The 27,997-nt window shown below is 45.9% G+C and overlaps 1 protein-coding gene and 1 long non-coding RNA gene across 3 annotated transcripts in view; one reads left to right on the forward strand and one right to left on the reverse strand.

The window, feature by feature from the left end:
- Window positions 1-14,633, forward strand: FBXO43 (F-box protein 43). Of its 2 annotated transcripts, none has more exons than XM_084803067.1 (5): window positions 1-356; window positions 2,442-3,223; window positions 7,239-7,397; window positions 13,843-14,040; window positions 14,138-14,633. In XM_084803067.1, the coding sequence occupies exons 1-5, from the start codon at window positions 269-271 to the stop codon at window positions 14,384-14,386; spliced, it is 1,476 nt and encodes a 491-aa protein (XP_084659193.1). In that variant the 5' UTR covers window positions 1-268; the 3' UTR covers window positions 14,387-14,633. The 2 variants fall into 2 exon arrangements, with proteins under 2 accessions (XP_084659193.1, XP_084659192.1); XM_084803066.1 differs by having other exon boundaries at window positions 3-356; window positions 2,442-3,879; window positions 7,295-7,397.
- LOC311609748 overlaps window positions 7,516-27,997 on the reverse strand; it is a 20,620-nt gene continuing 138 nt past the window's right edge. Inside the window, exons 2-6 of the long non-coding RNA XR_014783483.1 lie at window positions 26,178-26,338; window positions 25,515-25,640; window positions 17,527-17,564; window positions 11,961-14,010; window positions 7,516-8,153 (exon numbers count right to left, since the gene is read on the reverse strand). This is a non-coding gene — a long non-coding RNA (uncharacterized lncRNA). The remainder of the gene's footprint in view (window positions 8,154-11,960; window positions 14,011-17,526; window positions 17,565-25,514; window positions 25,641-26,177; window positions 26,339-27,997) is intronic.

Genomic DNA, 27,997 nt, shown 5'->3' on the forward strand with positions numbered 1-27,997 from the left:
CTCCCTCCCGCACGCCCGGGTGACGACCGTTTTTTTCCGGCAGGCAGCGCGGCAGCTCCCGGGGCGGTTCAGGTCTGGAATCGGGGAGGTCCCCAACGTCCAAGACTAGCAAGAGAAAGGCCGGGGAGTACAGCTGCCGCTGGGCAGAGAAATTCAGAGTGACTTGACCTTCCCAGCATGACGCCTGTTACCTTCCCGCAGTAGCCCTCGGGCGGGGTTGGGGGCTCGGTTAATTGTTCAGGTTTTTCTCTAAGGGTGGTACCTCGGTATGAACTTTAAAGGCAAAGATGAGAGACTTTGCTGTTTGGAAGCCTACCTTACTTTGACGTGTCTTAAGAACTCAAGGTTGACTGATGGTAAGGTACTCCACTTTAACAAATCAGGGCATCTGGTGTTAACTGTTCTCTAATGTATTGGGCCTTAAGACTTTCTAGATAGGGGTTCTGAGCAATTTATCAGGACCCTCTCCCTTTTTATAAGTGACCATGAAAAAGGTTTGTTTGATTCATTAGCCAGCTGTTGGGTGAATTAAATAAGCCGGATGACCTGTGGTCGCGTGAATAATTTTTCAAGTCTTGAAGCAGACATTTGGGGTACAGGAAAGATGAGAATGACCAGGCCTGTGGTTTTTCGGGGAGAGGGCGCACTTTATTTCCAACGGTTTTCGGCTTCATTTCCCAAATCCTATGCTGGTGAGGCACCTAGTGGCGGAGTGGCAGGGCCACTGGCCACATGTACTGCAGTACAGTACAAACACAAATGCAGTAAAAGCACTTGATCCAACTTTACCAAATTGGTTGAATTTAATACTTTTTCAGGAGAAAGGGATTTATGAGAGAAAGCATTACAAAAATGGTTTTAAAGTATAATGCAATTTTTAGAAAGCAAAGTTTAGTCATATTGTCCTCTGCTCGTGTGTGGAAGTTAGCAATAATGACAGGGGACTCATGTCAAAACTGTCAAAATGAGTAGAGATTTAAAAATTACTTTGCTTGTGTTTGTCATAGCAGTCTTTTTGTAATTTTGTAAACTCATGTGTTTAACTTATGTATCATGGGTCACCGAATCCATATGGTCTGGAGAGAGAACTGACTCTCATAAGTTCTCCTTTGGCCTCCACAACGTGCAACAGCTTGTTTGCGTGTGTGTCACACCCACCCACACATAAATGTTAAAGAAAAAACTGATTTTTATTTTTAGTTAAATGTATCTGTGTATATGATCGAGTACAGTGTCCATATAAACACACATGAGACAGTATGAACATGCCACAGAAGAGAACATGTGGAGCCTGGAGTTACAGGCAGCTGGGAGCCACCCCGTGTGGGTGCTGGGAGCCACCCCCTGTGGGTGCTGGGTGCTGACCCTGTGGATGCTGGGAGCTGCCCCTGTGGGTGCTGGGAGCTGCCCCTGTGGGTGCTGGGAGCCGCCCCTGTGGGTGCTGGGAGCCGCCCCTGTGGGTGCTGGGAGCCGCCCCTGTGGGTGCTGGGAGCCGCCCCTGTGGGTGCTGGGAGCTGCCCCCTGTGGGTGCTGGGAGCCGTCCCTGTGGATGCTGGGAGCTGACCCTGTGGATGCTGGGAGCTGTCCCTGTGGGTGCTGGGAGCTGACCCTGTGGGTGCTGGGAGCTGACCCTGTGGGTGCTGGGAGCTGACCCTGTGGATGCTGGGAGCTGCCCCTGTGGATGCTGGGAGCTGACCCTGTGGGTGCTGGGAGCTGACCCTGTGGGTGCTGGGAGCTGACCCTGTGGGTGCTGGGAGCTGTCCCTGTGGGTGCTGGGAGCTGACCCTGTGGGTGCTGGGAGCTGACCCTGTGGGTGCTGGGAGCTGTCCCTGTGGGTGCTGGGAGCTGACCCTGTGGGTGCTGGGAGCTGACCCTGTGGGTGCTGGGAGCCGCCCCTGTGGGTGCTGGGAGCTGAACCTGGGGCATTTGTGAGAACAACAGAAGCTTTTAACCTCCGAGCCCAGCTCCAGCCTTCATAGTGGTTTTGAAGTGGTTCCAGAGCTTTGAAAGGAAGTAACTACCTAAGCACAAAGAAGTTAGATTACTGCTGAAAGCACATTCGTCAATTAAACGTCACACGGCAACAAAATGATCTAGAAATAAAGCTGTCACGTTTTTGTTAAGAATAGTTCAAAAAAAATATCTGTGCATGGTGCTTTGCCTACAGTTGTCAAGTAATCAGAATATAATTTGGTTTTATAGCAAAGTGTTTCAAGGAAATATATGACAGTTTATTATAAAGGTTGTTTTTAAGTAACTTTTGAAAAAAATATAATGTCTCATCATGTGCATTTAACACAAATACTTCATTTTGGTATAAGCTGCTTGGCTCCTCATTGAAAAAGAGAGAGAGAGAGAGAGAGAGAGAGAGAGAGAGAGAGAGAGAGAGAGAGAGAGAGAGAGAGAGAGAGAATAAACTTGTTTCTACTTTGTAAAAACAGAAAGCTTGAAGATGTCCCAGCGGCACTCAGCCAGCCATGGAGCAGGAGGCAAAGTGGACTTCCCTGCTGTCACCACCAAGTCTCCCTGCCGCAGAGACTGTTGTTGCACACCCTCCTTTAAACACAGGGGCCAACACGAGCTGTCAGAATCTTGCAGCTTTAAGAAAGATAAAGACCCAGTGCTAACCTATGAGCATCTTCAAACTCCAAGCCTGGGTTTGGTCGACCCCCCAGCAACTCCCAGTCAAAGAAGGAAATCTGTGTTCCCAAGGAAGGAAGCAGGTAAAAGCCCTGAACTCTGTGAGACTCCCAGAGTCCGAAGGAAAAAATGCTCATTACGCAGACGGCTGGATTTATCTTTTACCCTTCTGACGGGGGAGTCTGATTCACAAAGCAGCTCTCTGGAAAGTAGCAAAAGCCAAGATCTTAGCCTAGAAAAACACATCCCCAGTGGCCCTTCAGGGTTCCTCAAGCGAGGCAACTTTAGCCCACTAGTTACCAGCACCATAAAAATTGAAGATGTGACTTCTAGCAGTCAAAACTCAAGGCTACATTTTTCTCAGCACAAGACCTCTACCATCGATGATTCCAAAGAAGACTGTGGCTTGTTTGAAGTGGATTGTCTATCTCCAATTGAAGGCAATGGTGTGAAAGATTCCATCGCACGGGACTTCAGCGACAGCAGCTTAAGTATAAGCGAGGAGAATACATGTCCTGAACTCCTGGGCTCCTCTGGCAGCCGGACAACCTATGGAGCAGATGTGGCCACATCTGTAACTCCAGTAAGTAGTCTCATAGCAAAAATTAAATTCAGTGGAAGCCAAACACTTGCTTCTTCAGCAGAAGCGAGAGACAATGTTTCAACACCCGAAGACAGTGGCTTTAGCTCACTTAGCTGGGACAAGTCAGAAGACGTCCTCTCTGACCAAGAGGGCTCTTTTCAAGAACTGCTTCAGAAAAATAGGGGGACTCCCAGAGTGGGGGACCCTGTCAAAAAGCCAAAGCATACTGGGAGGTTGAGAAGACTGTCCACTCTCCGGGAGCAGGGCTCCCAGTCAGAGACAGAAGATGAGGTACAGATGGTCCACCCCAACTCTGAAGCAAGAGCAGGCACCCCTGGGAGTCAGCAAGGCTCTGATGAGAAGGGCAGGGATTTGACTTTAAGCTTTCAGAATTTATCACACACGCCAGCCTTGCAATTAGTCCATGAGCTTTTTATAAAAAGCAAAAGGAGACGGTACCAGCAGGCAGATGACCAGGAATTCTTTGAGGAGAGGGATGAGGGGGAAATAGCCAGACTGCAGTGTGTTCTGGCAGGACTAATTGGCAGGAAGATGGGCATAGAGCGGCTGGACATCCTGACAGAATTGCAGTGTAGAAATCTGAAGCACGTCCTAGCTGTGGTTCTAGGTTTCCTGACTGAGGAGAGTTTATACAGGTAAGAAGTAAAAGTTGCTCATGAAAGAAAACTTACCGTTTTTAAAATTGGTGTCTGGTTTGTTTTCTGTTTTGGGGTGTCTTACACTGTACCAGAAGCATCTTAGGCATCTCAGTAGTAGTTGATCTGCACCAGAGACTAGAGGTTGCTAACTCATCCCTTCAGTTTAAAAGCAAAAACAAAAGATGGGCCTGATGGGACAGGCTGTGATCCCTGCTGGGACAGGCTGTGATCCCTGCTGGGACAGGCTGTGATCCCTGCTGGGACAGGCTGTGATCCCTGCTGGGACAGGCTGTGATCCCTAGTGAGACAGGCTGTGATCCCTGCTGGGACAGGCTGTGATCCCTGCTGGGACAGGCTGTGATCCCTGCTGGGACAGGCCGTGATCCCTAGTGTGACAGGCCTGATGGTACAGCCTGTAATCTCAGTTACTTGAGAAGATGAGGCAGAAGCTTTGCTCAGGTTCAAGGTCAGGAAAAAAAAATTAAATATAGCAACCTTTTTTCCTAAATTATTTGGTGGTGGTGCTGGTAGTGAGTTCATGCGTGTACATGTGTGTGTGTGTGTGTGTGTGTGTGTGTGTGTGTGTGACAGAGACAGAGGTAGAGGGACCGACAGACAAGTGGACAAGCAGACACGTGTATCCCAGGCTAGCCTTGTACTCACTATATATTTGAGTTCCTGCCTCTACCTTCCAGGTTGTGGGATTTCAAAGTGTGGGCCACCATGCCCAATATTCCACAGATTTTAAATGTTTTACTTAAAACTTCACATCCCTTTGTCAGATACAAATTGTTGTAAAGCCATGATACCTGATCAGAAATAAGTCAGCAATTATGGTAACTGAGAAACTATCATAAGCAGTGAATAATTTTATTTAGTCCAAATTCAAGTATCTAAGAAAAATAGCTAGCTTTCATTTTAGAGTTTGGTCTTTAGGGGCTATGGATAAACACCTTCTCTCATTTGTACTGTTTCACATCAGAGGGAGAGAGTTATGTTCAGGATTAGGAGCAGAAGAGCGCATGTGCTCAGGTGGTAGGTTCGGAGTTAGGAGCGGAAGAGCGCGTGTGCTTGGGTGGTGGGTCCCCTGCTGCTGAATTACAGAGAAAAGCAGATCCAGATGATAAAGAGAACCCAATCAAGACAGCATGCAGCGGGAGATTGCAGGGTTACCACAAGCCAGGACCCTCAGATTGTTTTTTGTTTTGTTTTGTTTTGTTTTTTTGTTTTTGTTTTGTGTCAGGGTTTCTCTGTGTAGCCCTGGCTATCCTGGAACTCACTTTGTAGACCAGGCTAGTCTTGAACTCAGATCCTTCTGCCTTTGCTTCTCCAGTGCTGGGATTAAAGGTGTGTGCCACCACCACCTGGCAGACCTTACTGTTTTTATGGCCCTTGCTCCCAAAGCCTGTCTTCACCTTCCTCCCTTACATCTATTCTAGGATATTATAGGAAATTGTAGCATTTTTTAAAGCTGTTGTCTTCAGAGGTATCTTGTCTACCTGTGTAATTTGCAGAGGGAGAAACATCCCTAGGTAGTTAAATCGCCTGCCACAGCCCAGGGCTAGATGGAGGCTCCGCCACTGGCCTCTCTGACCGTTCATGCAATTATCCCCCTGCAAACTCTTACGGCTTTACCACTTTTCTGAGTATACTTGGTAAAGCACATATTGGTGTAACCCTGGTGGATTGCATGGTGTGGACATGTGTGTGCAACTGTGTGTGCCTTTCGAAGGTGTTTAAATGGTAAGTTGTCTAAATTATATATATAATGGTTGCTTATGTGAGTCATTGGTAGTGGTCATACTTCAATGATTTCTGCCTGCCCTCTGGAGTATTTGTAGCAAAATTATGTGTGTATAATCTGGTTTTTTGGGGGGTGGGGGGTGGGGACAGGGTTTCTCTGTGTAGCCTTGGCTGTCCTGGACTCACTCTGTAGACCAGGCTGGCCTCGAACTCACAGTGATCTGCCTGCCTCTGCGTCCTGACTGCTGGGATTACAGCACTCGCTTTTTGGCAAGTGGTGGTGTCTGTAATCTTAATGGTACTCTTATGGAGGTGTGTGTGTGTGTATGTGTGTGTCTATGTATATGCATGTGCACGTGTGCAAGCCATGTGTAGATGTCATAGGACAATTTTATGGAGTATGTTCTTCCACTTTTTTTGTGTAATCAAACTCAGCTTGTCAGATTGGCATGGCACTTGCCTTTATCCACGGAGCCAGCCCCCTGGTCCTGGCTTCCCTTCTAGTGGGTAACTTTCTGCCCATCTCTTGTGTGATGCAGAGTACGTAGATTGACTTAGGGAGGTGATGGCACCTGCACTGGCTATGGCAACATCAAGCAGTGTTGGCCCTGGAGCGTTAGCTGGGCCCTCAGGGTGAGTGCCTGTTATCCCGGTCACCTTCTGATTGAAGTGATTTGCCGAGTGAGAGCAGAAAGAGCAGGGTAACCGCTCATTTTCCTGAAGTTATTGAAGCTCTTCTGCGGCTGCTTCACTGCCATGAGCTCTGCAAACCAAATGGGGCACTACTGGCAGTAGGATGACCCTTAGGGTTAGGCTAGCAGCCTGTCTCATTGCATAGGGCGCTACTCACACGGCTCTGTCGCCTGGCACTTACTGCTGCCAGTGAAGGGGTAGCCCTGTGTTCGCCCAAAGTGACACAGGTTTGCTAGACACTGGAAGAGAAGAAATTAGTTTGTTCTCATAGTAAAGATGATAATCATTTGCTGCATGTCATGTTCCAGATTTATAACTGAGCTTCACATGAGCCAGTGTCTCATGTTTGAGTTATTATTTTTGCTGTTGCTGTAATTTTTGAGACAGGATTTCAATGTATCCCAGCCAGGCCCTGAACTCAGTATGTAGCTCAGGCTGGCATTGAACTCACGGCAATCCTTCTGTCTCATCTTCCCAAACACTTGGGTTACAAATATAAACTGCAGCTCATGCTGGCCCCGTAAGTGGACACTGACAGGGCATCCACGGCCATGGCTCAGCAGGGGAGAGCACTGGCCACCAGTTCTGCTGAGCTCAAGTCCCGCGTCCTACAAGGTGGATACGAGAACCAAAGTTCACAAATTGTCCTCTGACCTCCACGTGGGAACTGTGACATGCATGTGCCTTCCCCTGCTGCCAGCACCCACTAAACAAATAAATGAATATTTTCAATTAAAATAACATATATGAAATAGTGATCTAATGATATAATGCCCTATGTGCTTAGTATTTTAATAGGAATCCTTTCATTTGGTAAATCAATATGAAAAAATGAGTTGACCAAATCATGTTATTATGTAATTTTAAGTTTAAGTTTACTGTCCAAATCTTTAAAATTATTTTTATTATTGGTTCCTTAGGAGAAAAATTTAACCTTTTGGAGAACATACAATAACAGACTACCTGTTTGTTGTAGTGCTTGGAACGTCAGCAGAAACTGGCGTGAAATTGTGGCTCAGGATAAAAAGGCAAACAGGAGGAGGAAACTTTATATCATACAGCTGAAAGCAAATGCTCAGGTAACGTGGACAGCGCTTCTTAGAAGTGGGCTGGTGTCTAGTGACCCCGTATCACTGAGCACCGAGTTCAGTTTTTCGTCTTCTAATCTTTTCTATTTAGTAAACATTCTCTTGTAAATGCCACTTTTTCTAAACTGTTCTCACACAGTCCATGACCTGCAGTAGGTTGTCAAGCTGTTGCCGGGCGGCTTGCTGTGGCATCCGAATGCCAGTGACTTGCTAGGGCCTCTTCATAATTAGGTACTGTTAGCATGTAAAAATCCAGTCTCAGCACACACTGCTTATCAGCCATTGTGCCAGCTGGTCAGATGACAGTGGCAGGCGTTTCCGACATGGCCCCTGCTGATGGAGGATCATGTGCTGAACAGTGACTACAGCATAGGTGTGCTAAGGGAGGCTCACGTTCTACCTGACATTTAAAAGGACGGTTGAACAGGTAGCTGGGAACCAATAGGTGACACTGCTGAGACCTGGACAGCAAGGTTGGGTAGGCAGGGATGACAGAGAGCGCTTTGGTGGGCAGCAGAGTCTGCAGAGGCCTGCGGGAGGGTGCCCTCGGCAGACGAAAGGCCTCATTAGCTTGTCTTCCTTTGAGAAGTTGAGGTCCAGCTTTGAAGTTACAGAAGCATACAAGTTCTTCACGGAAGCACAGCTTCGTGCAAAGGGCGATGGCAGCACCTGGATTTGCTGGTAGATTCAGCTTTAGACCTTCCATGGGCATGGACCCAACCGAGCATTTGCTGCAATACTCTTGTTCTAGTTTTTAAAAAAACATACTATAAGCACATTTCTAATTAAAAAATGTGTGTGTGTGTGTGTGTATGTGTGTGTGTATGTGTGTGTGTGTATATGTGTGTGTGTATGTGTGTGTGTGTGTATATGTGTGTGTGTATGTGTGTGTGTGTGTATGTGTGTGTGTGTGGGGTTAAGAGAACTACGTGTGGAAGTCTTCTTTCTTCTTCCACCATGTGGCCCTGGTAAGTGAACTTAGGTCCTCAGGCTTGGTGACAAGTGGGTAACACTGAGTCATCTCACTAAAGTTCTTTTTGTTGTTGTTTGTGACATGGTTTCTCTGGGTAGACCAGGCTGGCCTGGAACTCACAAAGAACTGCCTGACTCTGCCTCCCTGCGTACTGGGATTACAGGTGTGCACCACCATACCTGCCTAGGCCCTAAATTTCTAATTTGACTAAATATAATAGCTGAGATAGGATATGACATAAATGAGACCATCTAAATATAGTTTATGGATTTCTCCTTTCAGTGAGAGAGCAGGGATGTAAAACTGAGAAAAAGTTTTGTCTTGTTACAGTGTGGCTGCAGCGTGGCCTGTTCTCAGTGTGGCCGCAGCGTGGCCTGCTCTCAGTGCGGCCGCAGCATGGCCTGCTCTCAGTGTGGCCTCAGCATGACCTGCACTCAGTGTGGCCTCAGCATGACCTGCACTCAGTGTGGCTGCAGCGTGGTCTGTTCTTAATGTGGCCGCAGCATGGCCTGTTCTCAGTGTGGCCGCAGTGTGGTCTGTTCTCAGTGTGGCCTCAGCATGACCTGCACTCAGTGTGGCCTCAGCATGACCTGCTCTCAGTGTGGCTGCAGCGTGGCCTGTTCTCAGTGTCTTTTGGTGACTGTAGCTTCTGACCCTGTAAGCACCGAACAGTGACTCCATTAACATTGTAGCCTCTTCCTTGACATATGGTTTCTTAAAAAGTGTGTGTGTGTGTGTGTGTGTGTGTTTGCCACAGCAAACATGGAGATCAACTCATGTTTGTTCATGGAGAGTTGGTTCTTTCCATCGGCATTGTGGGTCCTGGAGAGGTTAGAAAGGGACTTCAGCCTCGGGTTGCAGGACTTGCTGGTAAGCACCTTAACTCACCGAGCCGTCTTACCAGGCTCAGTGTTGCCTTATATGTGAGGGACAAAGTTAAATAGTTTCAAATAGCTGGGTGTTGGCGTGCATACCTTTAATCCCAGCACTTGGGAGGCAAAAGCAGGTAGCTCTCTGCTACACAGTGAGTTCCAGATCAGCCAAGCCTACACAGTGAGACTCTGTCTCAAACAGAGCAAAACAAAAATTTCAGACAAGCACCTATTAGTATTTAAGTTGTGAGCTTCATTACTCTACTTTCTGCTTACCTTCTTTGAGGAGGAAACCTGGCTGTGTCAGCAACCCCGCTGGTAACTCCAGATAAAATGTTTGATCCTTCTATCCTTGCCATCATTTAAAAAAGAAAAAACAAAAAAACAAAAAACTAGCCGAGCAGTGGTGGTGTCTGCCTGTAATCCCAGCACTCCAGGAGGAGGCAGAGGCAGGTGGATCTCTGTGAGTTCAAGGTCAGCCTGGTCTACAGAGTGAGTCCAGGACAGCCAAGGCTACATAGAGAAACCCTGTCTCAAAAAACAAAAACAAAAACAAAACAAAACAAAACAAACAAACAAAAAACAAAGAAGGAGAAGAATAATAGAAAGAGAAGAAAAGTAGGAGAGGAAGAGGAAACAGCCACCCCACCACCTTCAAGTCCAGTAAGGTAGTTTAGTGGGGGAAGGCCTTGCTGACAAGCTGACTTCTGAGGTCCACATGCATGCAGTGGTCCATGCTTGACACCTTACAGTACATAAATAAGTGTCAGTAAAAAAATAATGCATGCTCTCTCCCTCCTCGTTTTTTGAGCTTCACTATGTAGCTCAAGTTGGCATTGAGCTCTTGTCTCTGCCTCGCAAGAACTGGGATTACAAGTGTCTTTCAATCTGGCTTTTTTTTTGTTTTTTGTTTTGTTTTTTGAGACAGGGTTTCTCTGTATAGCCTTGGCTGTCCTGTAGACCAGGCTGGCCTCTAACTCACAGGGATCCGCCTGCCTCTGCCTCCTGAGTGCTGGGATTAAAGGTGTGCGCCACCACGCCTGGCTATCAATCTGGCTTTTTAAAGGATTACATTTTTTCCTTATACATTTCCCCCCTTCTTTTAGTTTGCTTTTAAATCTTCTTCAAAATGCTACAAACTTTAAAAGTAAAAGTGGATTATACAGTTTATATCAAAGCATGCCAATCTCCTTTTGCCCTGTCCTGTTTGCTTCTTCAGACAGGATCGGACTCTGTATTCCAAGCTCTTTTGAAACTCATATGTAGCTCAGGATGGCTTTAAATTTGTGGTAGTCATCCTGCCTCACCTCCCTGGGTGCTGGGATTGCAGGTAGGAGCCACCACACCAGGCTTCTGGTATCTATTTCTATTTCTTGTATTTCTAGCTAATGTACTTGAACTATTTGTTATTTATTTTTTTATTTTTGGGACAGGGTTTCTCCATGTAGCCCTGGCTGTCCTGGAACCCACTCTGTAGACCAGGTAGCCTTTAACTCAGAGATCCACCTACTTTTGTGTGGTAAAGGTCCCACCGTGGCCAGCTGATATTTGTTATTTTACCTGGAGGGGATTCAGTTAGTTCTCAGCCTCTCCATGCTAGCACCACTCCCTGCTACTCTCCTCTATGGACTGATCTCTCCTGTCTTATGACCGTAATTACATCACCATTTCTGGGTGAGTCAGATTTAAGTCTGACACAGCAGCTGGATCAAGAGTACTATAGCATACACACTATCATTAAACTCTTGTGGGTTTTTTTTTTTTGGAACAAGCCAACCTTGTCTAGATACTTGTGCCAGTTCTCCTGCCTCTGTCTCTTGAATGCTGGGACTCTGAGTGTGTACCACCATGTCGTGTGTGTGTGTGTGTGTGTGTGTGTGTGTGTGTATGTATGTGTGTGTATGTGTGTGTGTGTGTGTGTGCGCGCGTGTGCATGACACTCACATATGGAGGCCAGAGGTCATCACGGAACCTGGAGCTCAACAGCTTAGCTAAGCCGTGCTGGCCCATGAGCTCCGGGCACCTGCTTGTCTCTGCCCTCCCAGGGTTGGAGTTACAGGCATGAGCCACCTTGGCGAGCTTTTATGTGAGTGCTGGGGACCCAAACTCAGATCCTTGTGCTTGCACAAGCCCTTTACTCGCTGAGCCATTTCCACAATCTGTTTGGAGAGAGGGTTTCATGTCCTCAGGCTGGCTTTGACCTCACTTTGTACCTAAGTCTGGCTTTGAACTTCTTGCTCCTGTGCCTCTAGTGCTGGGAACCCTGCATGTGCTGTCACTTTTGCCCTGTCTTTACACGTATCTTCCTTGTAACTGTCTCCCAGGCCGCCTTTGTGTGTGTCTGACTCCCCACACCCCCACTTGTGTCTATCTGTGTCCCTCACTGTTTCTCTGCTTAGATTCTGGATTAATCTCCCCTTATTTGCAAGAACCAAAAAAGTCTCCTCTGTGTGGGTTCCAGCACCCACTATTGCTCTTTTTCCTCAGCTTCCTTCCCGGAGCTCTGCAGGCCTCCTGTTGCACATGAACCCTTAAGTTTGCCTGACTTATCTTGGATGTGTTAATAGCTCAAACAGAAACATTTCAAAACAAAGCTGGTTAGTGATTTTCTTCCTCAGACTGTATAGTGTCTCAGGAAGGGGCTGAGTGTGAGCGCTGAGCGCACAGGTGTTCAGAAGGAGCAGTGTCTCATCTGTCCGCCATCTTTACCCCGTGTGAGTGCCGCCTGGAGCGGGGTCCCTGCCTTTCCCCGAGAGTCTTCATTTCGTCCTCACTGTTCTCACATACGTGTGGAATGAACACCGTTAGATGACTTGACTCTCACAGTTAGATTTTTAGTAATTTTTTAGTAATCCAGCCCCCAGTGGCAGAGGTAAGTGGGTCTCTGTGAATTCGAGGGCAGCCTGATGGTCATAGCAGGTGTGAGGCGGCTGGTGCTACACAGTGCAAGAACTAAACTTCAGAGACGGTTAGCAGGCATGCGCATGCGTTTTTGTTGACTGCTTTGTCTCTTAGTCATTAAAAACAACACAAACAGAAAAACATCACCAATTGGACATTCCATAAGTACTTATTAAAGGAAGGACTGTTTCTTTTCCACTTGCTTCAGCTGACACCTTGGCTCACTTCTAGGTGTGTGGACAGTATACTCGTCAACTGCACCAGAACACAGTGGTGCTGTTCTAGTGAGCTCTTGGTTGGGCACTGTGGCCTGGGCTACAAACGATAGGAATGTCACTTAAATGACAGAGTTCCAGTGAGTTCAGGATGTGCAACTGTGTTCAAATTCAGTATCGGCTCATTGCGTGCATTCCTAGGCTGCTGGTGCTTCCTGTCTTATGAGCACGAGCTGCGCTTGCTACACTCTGTCCACTACAATTGTCATGTTTTAGCTTTGCCGTTAGGGCCACGCACAACCCCGGAGGCTGCCCATTAGAGCTGGATGGTAAAGAAGCCCGGCCAATGTGTTCGTCCTGTCTGCTTCTTAGAGAAACATTTCCCCATCACAACTTTAACAGAGTACAAGTCTATGCAGATCACCTACTGAAAACGCTCTTCTAATTATTTTTCCAGTGTTACTGAGGTGTAATTGACAAAAGGGCATTGTGTACTTTTAAGGTGTACAAGCCAATTAACACACTTCTCTACTGAACATTTGAATAATGTGGGAATGTAGTTCAGATGAGAGATGCTTTTTGCTCCTTTAAAACCATCAAGGCTGTTTAAAACAACTGTAAAAGTGAATCCGAGTCAGATATTTGTAAAACCAGCCAAAGACTTTGGGTTATATAATGTCAGCAGTCCTATTGTCTGGCCAAAATGTGGTTAAGGTAAGAACTTGCAGAGTTCCACGGCAAACTTTGAAAAGGTTCACCCTATTCTCCTCTCTTTTAGATCTTGGCTTTACAGTGGACTGCCAAGTGTGGTTTGAGGCCAAGCCCTTTCCTTCAGCTGTATTCTTAGAGTTAGTTTCATGGAAATAGCTCTTCTCTTTGGTATCTCTGCTGCCTGCAGCTCCTGTGTGAGCCCAGAACTAAGCATGTTGTGGCTCCATGGCTGCAGTGTAACACAGCGCTATTTTATACCATCCGAGTCCTTAGAGAAGTTTGAAATGATAAATACATGGCTTGAATAAATGGAAAAGTAACCAATCTTGTCAACAGAAAGCCATATGACTGCTTTTCAAAAAGAGGTCTAGTGAGAGAACCAGCACCCAAGCCACGGCGGCAGCGTAGGGAGCCGGTTCCTGCCTTCCACCTTCGGGTGCAGCCGCTCTCCCGTTTAGGCAGCTGTGCCCCAGACTTCCCGGTGGCTCTCCTGCCTCTTCCCTCCTGGGTCTGGGAGTGCACCATCACAGGCTAGTACTTTTAGCTGCAGAACCATCTCCCCACCTCCCAACTTGTTTCTTTGACTTAAAAGTTAGGTGAGAAAAGATTCTCTGCCTGACCCACCCCCAAAGATAAATGGTCCAGGGAAAGATCCTGGTGGTACAAACCACTCCCAAACATTAAAACCCCGGCCGGGAGGAGCGCTGTCCTGTCGTGGTGAGCTGCTGACTTTGCAGTGTTGACTCTCCTTGTCTTTACCACAGGGGCCTGTGCTACATGTTCAGGATGCTGCCACTCGGCTCCATCTTCCAAACCGCGCGGCCTTAAGATCAGTGCAGGCGCAGGCACCCACTGCTCAGAGCGAGCAGGCTCCGCCTCTGTCCCCTTGGGGAGATGCTTTGACACCTGTGGCAAGCTCTTCCCTTGCCCACCTAAGGAGTAAACAGGCACAGTATGTGAAGGTGAGTATGGAGCATAAGTTATTAGAATTACTTAGAGTTTGAAGTGAGGTGACTGCGGTGTCCTGCTGGAAGACTGGTGTGCATGCTTCCACTACAGGTTGCCAGGACACTCTTTACTGACGAAGCCTTAAAGCCTTGCCCGAGGTGCCAATCCCCCGCTAAGTACCAGCCATACAAGAAAAGGGGGCTGTGCAGCCGCCTGGCCTGTGGCTTTGACTTCTGTGTGTTATGTCTGTGTGCTTATCATGGGTCTGAAGAATGTCGAACAGGGTCAGCAAAGGCGAGAAGGAGTAAAGATGGTCTCCCAGGGAGCGCCCAGAGCAAGCGGAACCTAAAGCGCCTCTGAAGAGACTCACTGAACAGCCTGCTGGCCGATGTTCTGTCGGACTTACTATTATGACTGTTTTGAACACACGCAAATCTTCCCATTGATGACAGATGGTGATTTATTCCTATTTTATATGTGTTATAATGCACACTGTTGTATATTTTGTATATTTTGTATATTTTGATGAGTTTTGAAAGAATTTTATTTTACTACGTCATGTCCCCATTTTAAATTACTTGATGTTTTAAATAAAGAATTTTCAGGTTTGTTATATATATGTGTTTTAGTGCTTTGTGTAACTTTTAAAGTTTGTGCATTTCATAACTATGTGTTGAAATGTTCTTCAAGTTTTTAAAAAAGTGACTTCCCAAATAATTTGAAAAAAAAAATTGAACTTGAGGCCAGTGCACTTACAGGTTTGGAAAATGGTTGAAATTAAATATAAATAAAATTACTTTAGAAGTTCCATCAAATGCAATCTATAATTTCAACCATTCTCTTATTTCGTATTTTAGTAGACTTTTAGTTTAGTAAAATTTACTTAATAGTGTAAATGTCAGTTTTAGGGACTACATAGTTACTTACAATGGGAATTTTATTTAACAAACTCCTGTAAGCCACACATTTCTAATTAAGTACTTAAAAGATTCTGAAATTAGAGTCACAGATTCTAGTATTTTGAAAGATTTTGGCTGGCTGGAAATGATGGGCTTTGAATGAGAAAATGTATGAAGTCATTACTAATAAACACTGTCGTTTGTATGTGTTTGTAATGTGCCTTTTTTCCAAGGACAGTTTGTTCTATTTGTAGATCAGTGGCAAAAAGAGTTAAGTTTTATTGCTGAAAAAGTATAAGAGGGGACTGCCCCCCACCCCCGCACCCCTGTCAGACAGGGTCTCGCTATGTAGTTCTCGCTCTCCTGGAAGTTGCTATGTAGGCCAGGCTGAACTCGAACTCACAGATAACCTGCCTCCCAAGTGCTGGGATTTAAGGCATGCACTGCTACATTGGGCTACAGAGGGGAACTTTAAAAAGAAAATGATTTATTTATTTTCATTTTTATGTGCATTGGTGTTTTGTCTGCATGCATGCGAGGGTGCCAAATCCCCTGGAGCTGGGGTTACAGACAGTTGTGAGCTGCCATGTGGGTGCTGGGAATTGAACCTGGGCCCTTCAGAAGAGTAGCCAGTGCTGCCATCTCTCCAGCCCCATAAGAGGGAAACTGACAACAGATTTATATTGTTTGTGCTTATGTGATTGCTATGTGAGCAACATGTGCATTCACACTTATACACACATTTAAATGTAGCTGTTAACATTATTTTAGGAAATAATTCAAGTGTAAAAAGCTTACATCTGTTTTGTTTGGATCTACCTAAGATGAGTGCCCCCTGCGCCATTTCTTTCTTTCTTGTTCTTTTGACAGACTTTTACTTTGTAGTTCAGGCCAGCAAGGAAGTCACCACATAGCCAGGCTGGCCCTGAAGCTCACGGCAATCCTCCTGACTCCGACTTACAGGCCACCGCATCCATCTTGGTCCCTGTTCCATTTCCTGAGATAGCTTCTGTACCAGGGTCATTTTACTAAGGTTTATGTCGGTCTTCCCTGCTCTCTGCATCAAAGAGGGTTTTAAATGTATTTTTAAGGAAATGTATTTCGGTCCTGATTCTCTTCCTTTATGGAGTCACCTCTTTGATATAGTGACTCCCCTGACCTGCTGTCTCACTGGGCCCTCAAGCAAGGCGTATACTCTTTTCTTTATCACTAAATGAGGGAAGTTTAAGACTCAGTGGCTCACAAACTTCCAATGTTACAGCAGCTTCTAGTGCTGCTCGTTTAGAGACAGTAAATAGAATGAAATATCTGTGGGGACACAGCACTTTGCTGCTGAATGAAGCTGCCAAGTCAACATGTAACCTGCTCACAAGATGTCCGCTGACGAGGAATGCGCACATCACGCTAAGTTGATAAGGCTCTGCCCTAAGCCCTTTGCACAAACCACCTCACTTATCCCTCACTGTGATTCTATGAGGAACTTGCCCTTAAAAACTATTTTAACATTTGTGTATTTATTTATGTGTACGTGTGTGCACCTGAGTGTGTGTATGTGTGAGCAGGAGACTGCAGAGGTCAGAAGAAGGCGTCAGATCCCTGGAGCTGGCACTGCAGGCAGTCGTGAGCTACCGCCTGGGTGCTGGGAACTGAGCCCAGGTCCTCTGCAGGAGCAGCAGGTGCTCTTAACTGCTGGCCATCCCTCTAGCCCTGAGGGACCTACCTTATTCCTTTTAATACAGCAGGAGATTGGGTGTGGGGAGATGACTTTGTGTGAGGCCACACAGGCCGCACAAGGTGAGGACTCTAGCAGAGGCATCTACCATCCATGCATGACAAGGTCTTTGCACAACTGTATTTGAGAACCCAACACGTTCTTAAAGAGACAACATCTTAAAGAGAAGATGGTTTCGCTATTTAAAAAATTTTCTTGGCCTGGTGGGGAAAAATTTAATGACAAATAATTCTACTTGAGTAATTCCTCATTTCTCCGTGGGACTTCAACAACTCTATGATGTGATGAGCCCCAGCATGTGAGAGGTAGAGTCAGAGGATAGGAGCTCATCATCAGCTTTGCCTACATTAACACCTTTGCGGTTGACTTGGGCTCTGTAAGACTCCTTCTCAAAAGCCAAGAATGAAACAAAACAACCAACCTCCTACCCCCAAAACTAGAGAAACAGACAAAACCAATGTGATGAGGCCAGTCCCAGGATCTCAAGACACAAGCTTACTACAAGGGCAACGAGGGCCAGCCTCCATGCTGGCTTAGCCTTCATCCAGCCTGCATGCTGGCTTAGCCTTCATCCAGCCTCCATGCTGGGTTAGCCTTCATCCAGCCTCCATGCTGGCTTAGCCTTCATCCAGCCTCCATGCTGGGTTAGCCTGCATCCAGCCTCCATGCTGGCTTAGCCTTCTCCTAGCCATCATGCTGGCTTAGCCTTCTCCTAGCCATCATGCTGGCTTAGCCTTCTCCTAGCCATCATGCTGGCTTAGCCTTCTCCTAGCCATCATGCTGGGTTAGCCTTCTCCTAGCCACCATGCTGGGTTTGCCTTCATGCAGTGTGAGTCGCTGGGTGAGGGCAAGCAGTTAGAAATACTCACCAAGCAGTTATAGTGGGCCCCTCCGTGTTCTCACAGAGCTGCCAAGAGACAGAATGGGAAATCTGATTATTCCTTATTCTGTTTCACACTTCTTTAAAACACAGGGAAATGGAGAACATTGATTTTGAAGGAAAGCAGTGAAACATTACCTTTTTTTAAACTTAGTATAATTACTTTACAGTAGATTTTGAACCATAAGATGCATTTGTCCTCCCCAAAATTGGGGGATGGGCATGAATTAGGGTGCACCTTATAGTCCAATTGCTGTTTTTACTGTTTTTCTTGTTTTGCAGCTCTAAAAACTAGGTATGTCTTATGGTCCAAAAAAATGGTATTTTATATTATTTTATTCCTCTTCCCACCTTCCACAGTCAGCCCCTTTGACTCCAGGTGTGCTAAACAAGCATCTTACCTACAAAGCCATGTCTCTAGACCAAGGAAGCATTTATTTTAATATGTTTTTATTAATTTTTTTAGAATTTCATATTATATATAAAATGTACATTATACAAGAAATATTTTGATACTGTGTAAACCTAAGTTCTTCTAAGATATATTAACTTTAAATTTTGTATGTATTTGTGTGTCTGTGTGTGGGTATGTGCACATGAGTGTAGGCACCTGGGAAGGTATCAGATTCCATGGACCTACAGTTAGGGGTTGTAAGCCACCTAGAGTGGGTGATGGGAGCTGAACTAAAGTCCTTTGCAGGAATAGTTCTTGCTTTAACCTCTGAGACATCTTCCAACCCCCAAAACTAAGTTCTGTTCCTTTGGTTTAACCTTGTGACATAAATCACAGCTATAAATTCATGACACAAAAATTTACTGAGGATTTGGGCACTTAATAAATTACATTCCTGTTTGTTATTTAAGTTATTTCTGATTAAAATAGCATCAAATTACTGCCAAGGAGTGGTGTGGGCAAGGGAGAGATGCCTTTCCCCTCCACCCTCACTCCTCGCAGCCTGCAGGCAGGAGAGCTGACCCTGCCCCTCACCAACTGCAGCACTGAGGAGAGCAGGGCCCTCCACCTGGACTGGGCAGCGCAGTAGAGCTGACCCCAGGGGGCAGGAGACCTGACTCTGGCCCTTGACAACTGCTGCATTGAGTGAGCTAGCCAGGGCAGTGCGGGAAAGCTTACCCTGGTGGTGCTGGCACAGGAGAGCTGGCAGATTGACCAACTCAGCTACTTCCCAGGCCCAAGTCCAGGACTTCAAGTTGGCCCACCCCAACATCTACCCCATGTATGATCTGCAAGAGTGCGTGAAAGGGCCTGTCCTTGAGATCCAAAGCTGCAGGATCTCCATGACAAAGGGCAAAAACAGGATATCTGAGAGGAGTCCTGGTGAGTAAGGCTTCAGTATAAGCAGTGTAGCAGAAGCCAGAGGCCTCAAAACAGACCAATGATTCGTTGCAACGAACATTTACAAAGATGTGTGGACAAAAGTGTGTACTGTGTGATACACTGTGACACACTACAGCGTCCACAAGGTTTTCTTTTGAATTCTAATTTTCTTTTGGGGGAGAGGTTGCAAGGGAAGAGGGTGACTATTAAGCGACAGGGATGGAATTGGGTCCATAATCTGAAATTCACAAAGAATCAATAAAAAGTTGTGTGTGTGGTTTTTTTTTTCTTTTAAATGATCAAATTGAAGGCCTGGCGTGATGGCGCACGCCTTTAATCCCAGGACTCGGGAGGCAGAGGCAGGCGGATCTCTGTGAGTTCAAAGCCACCCTGGTCTACAAAGTGAGTCCAGGACAGCCAAGGCTACACAGAGAAACCCTGTCTCAAAACAAAAACAAAAACAAAAACAAACAAAACAAAACGAAACAAAACAAAAAACCAAAAACCCAACCAAACAAACAAACAAAAACAAAAAACAAAAAAGCCCCCCCCACCACCAATAACAACAACAAACCAAGCAAAACAAAAAACAAAAATGATCAAATTGCTGACTCATTTCAAATACAGAACAGTTAATTTTTTTTTCAGAGAGAATGCTAAAACATTCCACTAAGGGGCACCAAAGACTTATTTATGATGTTAAGGCCCTTCTATAAGTAAATTCAGCTTTTATGGATTCAACATAGAGTATGACGTTTCCAGATAAGGGAAGTGTTTCTTCATTTTTTAAAAAAAAGTAAATGTAGAATAAATTTGAGGGATAGTTATTACTTAAGAGTCAGTAATTAAAATGGTCTAGCTGGCTCGCAAGTGTAATATTTGCCAGAGTACTTTGTTGGTGGACGCTTGAGTGTGCCTTCGACCGTGTTAACTTGCCCACCAGACCCGCACTCCTGCCTCCCTCACTGTGAACTCTGGAGACGGGGCAGAAGAGCGTGCACTGTGGAAATGGCGTCCTCCTGCTGGAATGGTGTCCCTCAGGTGGTTCCACTCCTGCCGGAAGCAGGTGCAGGGTCACATCCTGCCCTCATCACTGCGACTGTTCCCAACGGGTCCGCTCCAGACATCTGATTCCAGATTGTTTGTACTAAACCCTGGCTCTACACCACACTGCTTCACTTGAAGTGCAGACTTCCGCAGTCTCTCTCACCATTTCACTCTGCACTGCAGTGCAAACAAGACATGTGGCTGTTTCGGGTTCCTGCGTGTTTTCTCTGACTTCCTCCATCTCTCACTGTATAGCCATCCCGTCATTTCTTTCCATCCGTCATTTTCTGGTATATCCAACAAGATGAGATTTTTTACCTTCTCTGAGTCTTCTGTTTATCCTTTTTGGGTGGTCTTTCTGCCTTGCCTTCCTGACATCAAAGCCTTGTTTCCCAGTAGCAAGTTCTTGAAGGGAAGAACTCTAAGCTTTCTACCTCTGTCAGCAAAGTGCCTCCTGCACCAGAGACTCTGCACAGAGGCTGGGTTCAGTGCCTGCAGTGAGGACAACTGCTTGTCATTTGACATGAGATCTTTACCCTAGTCTCATTTTCCTCTATGGTAGCATAGGGAACTTCAGCTGCAGTTATCTTTTACACAAGTCATTTTTGCATGAGTTACAACTGAGGCACCCTACCTTTGCTGCCCTGAGCCGGCCATGCTCCACCTTCCAGTCCTTTTTTCACCTTTGCCAGCTTTCACGCCTCAGTGTCACGCCTCCCTTCTGGCTTCTCCACAGGGTCACAGCTGACCACCTGCCGCCTGTCCCACAGCGGCTGGAGCTCCCCTGTGCTGGCCTCTTCCCAACACAGTGAGTCCCTGTGCCCCACTGTGCTCCCCAATCCTCAGCCTGAAGGGGAGCCCCTTGTTGGGGAGAACCCTCTCCTTTCAAAGTTAGGGACACAGAGCACACAATGAGGAAAAGGGGCAAGGGCTCCCCCTGTGTCAAGGGACCATCCATGCTTTTCTCCTTTGATGCCAGAAAATGAAAGGCGCTGTGTCCTTCCTTAAGCACCAACTCGGGTCTAGTGATCAAGTGCGAGTGCCCTTGCGTTATCTCCTGAAAGTACGGACTGGTTTTTCTTTACCTTCCTCTACTTCTGCAGTGTCTGTTCCTATAACCCTTTAGAGACACTAAGTGACCACTGAAGGACTGTGGGAGCCAGAGACAATGACACCAAAGTAAACAACGAAACAATGTTACGTATCTGTATTCTTGGGTTTTGGGGGTTTGTTGTTGTACTTGAAAGAGTCTTACCACACAGCCCTTTCAGGCTTAGAATTTTCCATGTAGACCAGACTGGCCTCGAACTCACAGAGCTCCTCCTGCCTCTCTGCCTCTCAAGTGATGGGATTAAAAGCATGTGCCCAGCTGGCGGCTCATTGCTAATTAGGCCAGCCCATGACACACGAGTTCGGAACAACCAACTCTATGAAAGGAGGTACAATTGTTATCAGTATTTTTTTTTCCAGAAAAAAAAAAAGACTCTATGTGAGCTGAGAGATATATTCCACTTACATTGGTGAGTTTAAAGGTGGAGTTGGAATGCTGGCTGCTCACTGTTAGATGTTGGTCTTAGCTTGGTGGCTGCCTCTGCGGACTGGTCCTGCCTCAGGGACCTGTGTGTGCTGCGCGCTGCATCATGGGAGAGCCACTTGCTGCAGCTACTGGGCTTCTTCCCTACTCCCACCCAACCTCTGATATGTCCTGAGGGCGTGACATTTTGAGTTCTTTTGACAAACAATATTCTTTCATAACTTTAATATAATATCAGTTTCTCCATTAAATAAGGTTGTGTGAGGGGCTGGAGAGAGAGACAGAGAGAGAGAGAGACAGAGAGAGAGAGAGACAGAGAGAGAGAGAGACAGAGAGAGCGCTCAGGGAGTACTTGTTCTTCTTGGGTTTTGTTTCCCAGCACCCAGATGGTGGCTCAGAACTGTAACTCTAGTTCTGGGGGAACTCATGCCTTCTCCTTGCCTCTGTGGGTACCAGGCACACATGTGGTGCTCAGACATACATGTATGCAAACATTCATAATCTCATTTGTTTAGTATATATTTATTGTAGCTCATCTGCTAGAGGCATCAGAGATAACAATTTAGTTCAAAATAATCTCTTAAGGGTAGCAGAGAGATGGCTCAGGGGTTAGAGCACTGGCTGCTCTTTCAGAGGACCCGTGGTGGCTCCCAAGAGCCTGTCACTCCAGTTGCCGGGGGATCTGATGCCTTCTTCTGCCTTCTGTGGGCACCAGGCACACATGTGGTACTCAGACACACATGCAGGCAAAACATGCTACACATAAAATTACTACCAAGAGCTTAAATTAATTTTCAAAAAAAGAAAGTGAGTTTGGGAAGAAGAAAACATAGGAGGGGTGGGGAAAAAGAGAAAAACAAGGATGTATTTTCCTTTAAAACTATTTTATGTGTATGAGTGTTTGCCTGCATGATGTCTGTGCACCATGTGCATGCCTTGTGCCCATGGAAGCCAGAAGAGAGCATTGGAGTATCTAGGACTAGGGCGATAGATGGTTGTGAGCTGCCATGTGGGTGCCAGGAATCTAACCCAAGTCCTCTGAAAGAGCAGCCACTGCTCTAACCACTGCGCAGTCTCTGTAGCCCCTGAAGTATCTTTTACCTGTAAAAAATTAAAAAAAAAATCACAACATCTATAATATTAGCAGCTTCAGATTTTGGCTAGCAGAGGGTTAAAAATGAAACGGAATTATCTCATAAGTGTGTACCAGAAACAAAGCAACGGAGTGGAATATATTGACAGTTAGAGCAAATCTAAGCCAGCAGGTCCAGATGGTAGTTAATGTGGATAAGAAATTACCTAATGAATAGATTAAACTAATTATATTCTTCCAACAGTTATGAACTGTTAATAGGAAGTATGAAAAAAAAACCAAAACAGCATTTTCCTACTAAATATATACAGGTGTGGGTAATTGTTTTCCAATATAGATAAGGCATATAATTTAACAACAGAAAAAGGATAAAAGTAATCAGAGGCCCACGGAAATACTGGGCATATAAACTAAATTTCCTCTCCATGCCTGCAGTTATTTTAGGCCTGGGAGGTGGAGAAGGCATTAGCCGCTGAGGGTCTGTGCAGTGTGCCTCACAGAAAACACGCCAGTGCATTAACTGGTCATTCTAATTAGCAAATGTAGTTTTGTGATGTGGCAATAAGACAATCAAAACCAGAAGAGGAGCCTGCTCAGAGCTGCGGCCAGGCATCCCCCCTCACCGCCTGTGGGTTTCAGGAACTCAGAGGCAGGCAAGGGAGAGAAACAGTTTGTCGGGAAAGGCAGCGAGTTCTCCATCTCCTCCTCCTCCAAGGAGGTGGTTGCTGCATGGGGCTCTGAGAGTGGGCTAAACATTTGGTGGGCGGGTTTGGGGAGCACAGTTGTCTCTCTGAATGGTCTGAGTTAGAAGCAGGGGTGCAGCTATGAAAGCTGTCCATGACCAAGTCTAGACCATTCTGAGCCAATTACTGCAGTGACTGTGTTTTAGCCTGCAAGGCAGATTGCTGCAGGGTTTTAGCTCAGCGTTTATTGTCACAACATTATCCCGTTTTTGTTCATTTCTGTATCCAAATGCTCGGCCATGGCGAATGTCCTGTCAAAACTAAATCACTTTTAGAATTGATATGACTCTTGTCCTTTGGTGCTATATTTGTTCACACTAAAAATAAAATTGGGAAAAAAAAATAAAATTGGGAGGCCAGGCATACTGGCGCATGCCTTTAATCCCAGCACTTGGGAGGCAGAGGCAGGTGGATTGCTGTGAGTTCGAGGCCAGCCCGGTCTACAAAGTGACTCCAGGACAGCCAAGGATACACAGAGAAATTCTGTCTCAAAAAACCTAAAAAAAAAAAAAAAAAAAAAAAAAGAAAGAAAGAAAGAAAAAGAAAAAAGAAGAAAAAATAAAAGAAAAAGGAAAACCAAATAGAATTGAGAATGGGGCTCAGGTTGGGCCCTGTCCCTCCAAACCAGGGACAGGCTGGCCCTTCTACATGAAGCAGCAGGCAGAACATGAACAATATAGTCAACCATTAAGGAAACAGTTGGGCGAACACATAGTGGCTAGTCTCCGCAACTGTGTGTCGGGTAATCATGAAGCCAGTGGCAGTCTGTCACCCTGAGCAGGCTACATGAAACAGTCCTGGTGCACATGATCCCCTTCCCTTTAGAAGCGTGGCTCCTGTGCTGCTCGGTGGCAACTCATACTGGAAAGCCCATCTTTATTTTTTTCTTTCTCTAGAACGTTAATATGATGTCACGTCTATCCATCCTGGCCCCACTGCTCACTCCTGCATGCTTCTAATTGTTCCTGGGGAGACAGTGATGCTCTCCTCGGTTCTCCAGGGAGAATTTCAAGGATACAGGGAATTCCATGCCAGGCTCTCTCAAACCCATTGGAGTTTCTGACTGCATTTCTCAAATCAGAAATTTATAAACTAAATTCCCATTCATATAGGATTTGTTCCTAGGTAAGATGTTGGTTTTGAACTATCTTGGATGTTTACAGATTAATTGTGGAGAAAAAAAAAAGACATTAAAAAAATACTGTCTAGGGTTTGCCATGTGGAGGGGGCAGGGAGGGGGGTGGGGGGTGGGGGAGGGGGAGGGGGTGGGGTAGACACAGAACATAATGAATGTGCTGAACATCAAGGCAGCCTGATCATTAAGGAGATATACAATAAAGACCACGGAGAGGCGGCACTTCACACCCATAGGATCACTATGATGAAAATGTCAGATGATAATTTTGAAAAAAAATCAAGTGAGAAGTGTTGACTAAGTAATATAGACTGGTACAGTCTGGGAAGCAGTCTGCCATTTCCTCAAAATATTCAGCATAGAGTTGTCGGATGGCCCAGTATTCTGTTAGGTACTTAAATTACGACATGTCTGCACACAGAAATCTGTACAAGAACAGCCATGACATCTGTATCCCTTAATGGACAAAAACTGGAAACCCTAGTGTCTGCTGACTAATAAATAGATTTTAAGATGTTATAACCATGTAACAGAATGCTGTTTATTCATAAAAGTACACTGTACCTGAACCTGAACCTGGAGAGCATTAAGTGAAGGAAGCCACACACAAAGTACTGCAGCGACGTGGTCCTGTCCACATGGAGTGTCTAGAGCAGGTGAGACAGACAGAGGGTAGTGCAGGGATTTGTAGGGATGGAGGTACACTTTGAGGCTCACGCTATTTCTCTGAGATGCTGGAGATGTCCTAACGCTTGCTAGTTCTGCATTTCTGAACACACTAAAGGCCAGTGAGTTCTACACTTGAAACGAGCTGAGCAGAAGGGTTGGTAGATGAATCATATGCCATTAAAGTTACAAAAAAACAAAACTCTAACATTTTTAACGTTTATGGTCTAGGCATTTGGGTTCAAGTTACTGTCTATGTGATCCCCATGTTGCCTTTTTAATCTTGGGAGATTTTTTTTTAAATTTTAATTTTTTGAAAAAGGCCATACAATGTAACCATCTGTCCCAGTTAGGGCTTTTATCACTCTCGAGAAACACCACAACCAAAAGCAACTTGGGGACAAAAAGGTTTATCTGGCTTACTTGTCAACATCACTATGCATCATCCAGGAAGTCAGCACAGGAACTCAAACAGGGCAGGAACCTGGAGGCAGCAGCTGATGCAGAGGCCGTGGAGGGTGCTGCTCACTGGCTTGCTCGGCCTGCTTTCTTATTAAAAAAAAAAGAAAAAAAAAAAAAAGGACCATCAACCAGCCTAGGATGGCCCCTCCCACAATGGGCCCTAGAAGCTTGCCTACAGCATGATCTTAGGGAGTCGTTTTCTCAGGTGAGATTGTCTCCTCTCTAATGACTCTAGCTTGTGTCAAGTTGACATCAAACTCACCAGCACACTGTCCAGGAACAAAGGCTTTGCAATTTGAAAAACATGCTAATAGTGTCTGTGTAATTTTTTTTTAAAGCCTTCTATATTATCTGTTTTCTAAACTATAAACTAAGAACAATGCTGTTCTTTCAGGTTCTCTCCTGGCAAGGAGGGGGCAACCCGTGAGACACTATGCATGTGAAACAGATTATCAGTGTGGCTATGGCCAGAAGGCACACGCATGCCTGTGAGCAGAGCACGGTGCGGGTGACTGCAGTGAAGAAGGAGACGATCCGGAGCTGGCTGATGGTGGTGAATGGCGGCGTGGAGAGGAAAAAAAAGGCTAACTTCCGATGCAGCCTCCACAGTGCCCGGGAACTTACTGTGGCGCAGACGGTGCACTTTCTGACTCGGTGACTTCAATATTACTGTGGCTTTAAGATATGAGTTTGTAGGAACAAGAGGCGAAGTCAGGGACAGAAATCCACGGGAACATACATATGGGGGCAATGCTCCGGGTAAAGAAAGAGCCGAGGGAGTTTCTCTGGTGGCAGAAAGACAAAACAAAACAAAAAAACCATAAGCACATTTGTGTACTGACCCTCAAGTTGATAGCCCATATCCTGTGGTTTGGGGACTTCTTTCACAGTGGCCCTACACAGCATTCCCTATCTCCATGGTGACAATACCCTTCTGTTTGATCAGACAAAAATCTTGAGGAAACATTCCCAAATCTGTTTCTTTCCCACACCCAGCATCTCAGATCCACATGTATTTTTGTGTGTGTGCATACTACATCCGGGCGGCAAGAGGCCATGGGATCCACCCCTTGGAGCTGGGGTTCTGAGCCGCCCTGGAGGTTCTGGGCGTTGAACTTGGATCCTCTTAGTGCTCTGAACTGCCAAGCCATCAATCACTCCAGCCCTGGCCTCTGCTCTTAAATGTGTGTGTATGAGTCCTGAAAGCCGTGCTGCCTGTCCACCATCAGGCTCTCACATGCCTGAGGCTGAGCTCTCTGCATCCTCTGGACAGCCAAAGAGGCACTTTGATGGTCAAAGTTCCTGGGTAAAGCCGGAGTCTCTGCTGGGTTCACAAGGACTGTAGAGAGGCCCCACGCCCATCTCTTTGACCTCTTTGCTCCCCTCTCCTGCTCTTTCTCAGTTTCATTTGGCTTTCTGATTTTGTCCTGCAAGCGCAGCATTTCACTTCTTTTTCCTATGTCATATTGAAAGAGCAATAGACACAACCAGGCGAGCAGGTGTCTGCTTCCTTGTAACATAGGCACCTGCTGTCTCTAGGGCGTACAAATACCTGCCCCACGCGGAGGCAAATGTGGAGCCACCGAGGGTTTGAAGTAGGTCAGATTTGCATCTAGATGGCTGGTTTTACTTTCAGCATGGAAAATGGATTTAAGGAGAACTAGCTCGAAGCAAAGACTGGCAGACAGACAAGTTAGGAAGCTTTTACAGCAGACCAGGTGGGAGCCAGCCCTAAGGCTGTGTGTGTGTGTATGCTGGCTAGTGGGAAAACATTTTTAGGTAGAACTGCCTGAATCCAGTGTTTGCCTGAATGTGGGGGGAGGGGGGAAAACTTCTGGCTTGACTTACTTGGAAGATATTAAATATCATTTGCTGATCATAAGATTTATGCCCGAAGATGAAAGTATGTTTTTGTTGAGATAGATTCTCACGTAGCCAGGTTCAAAGTTGGCCTTGAACTCTGACTCTCCTGCCTTTACCTTCCTAGCTCAGGCTTTGGAGGTCTTTGCCCCAACCCTTGGACAGAAGAGGAGGCTCCAAGATCTGGTTGGGGGATGGGGTGTGAGTGGGGTGTGGAGGGATGGGGTGGGGTGTATTTTCTTTTAGACATTTGCATCAGAAGTTCTGTGTAAAAGGAAACAGCTGAGGTTTATTTGGCATCACGAGGAAAAGGCAGAACTACAGATACAGATATGATTTTATAAAAAGTATGTTTTTAGTATTTAGTATAAATATAGCTTAAAATTTCATCTTTCCTATTTAAGCAAATTCTTGTGTGGTTTTGCTTCACTGTAGCCCAGGCTGGCCTTAAACTCTACGCAGCTGAGCACAACTTGATTCTCCCGCTTCCACCCCTCAACTCCAGGGGTTACAGATTTGTACCATGGCGCAGAGCTCTCTTTTCCTAACCTTTTCCCTGAACACACATTACAGGGTAATCTTAA

This window comes from Acomys minous, assembly GCF_964271855.1.
Source record: "Acomys minous genome assembly, chromosome: 12".
NCBI lineage: Eukaryota > Metazoa > Chordata > Mammalia > Rodentia > Muridae > Acomys > Acomys minous.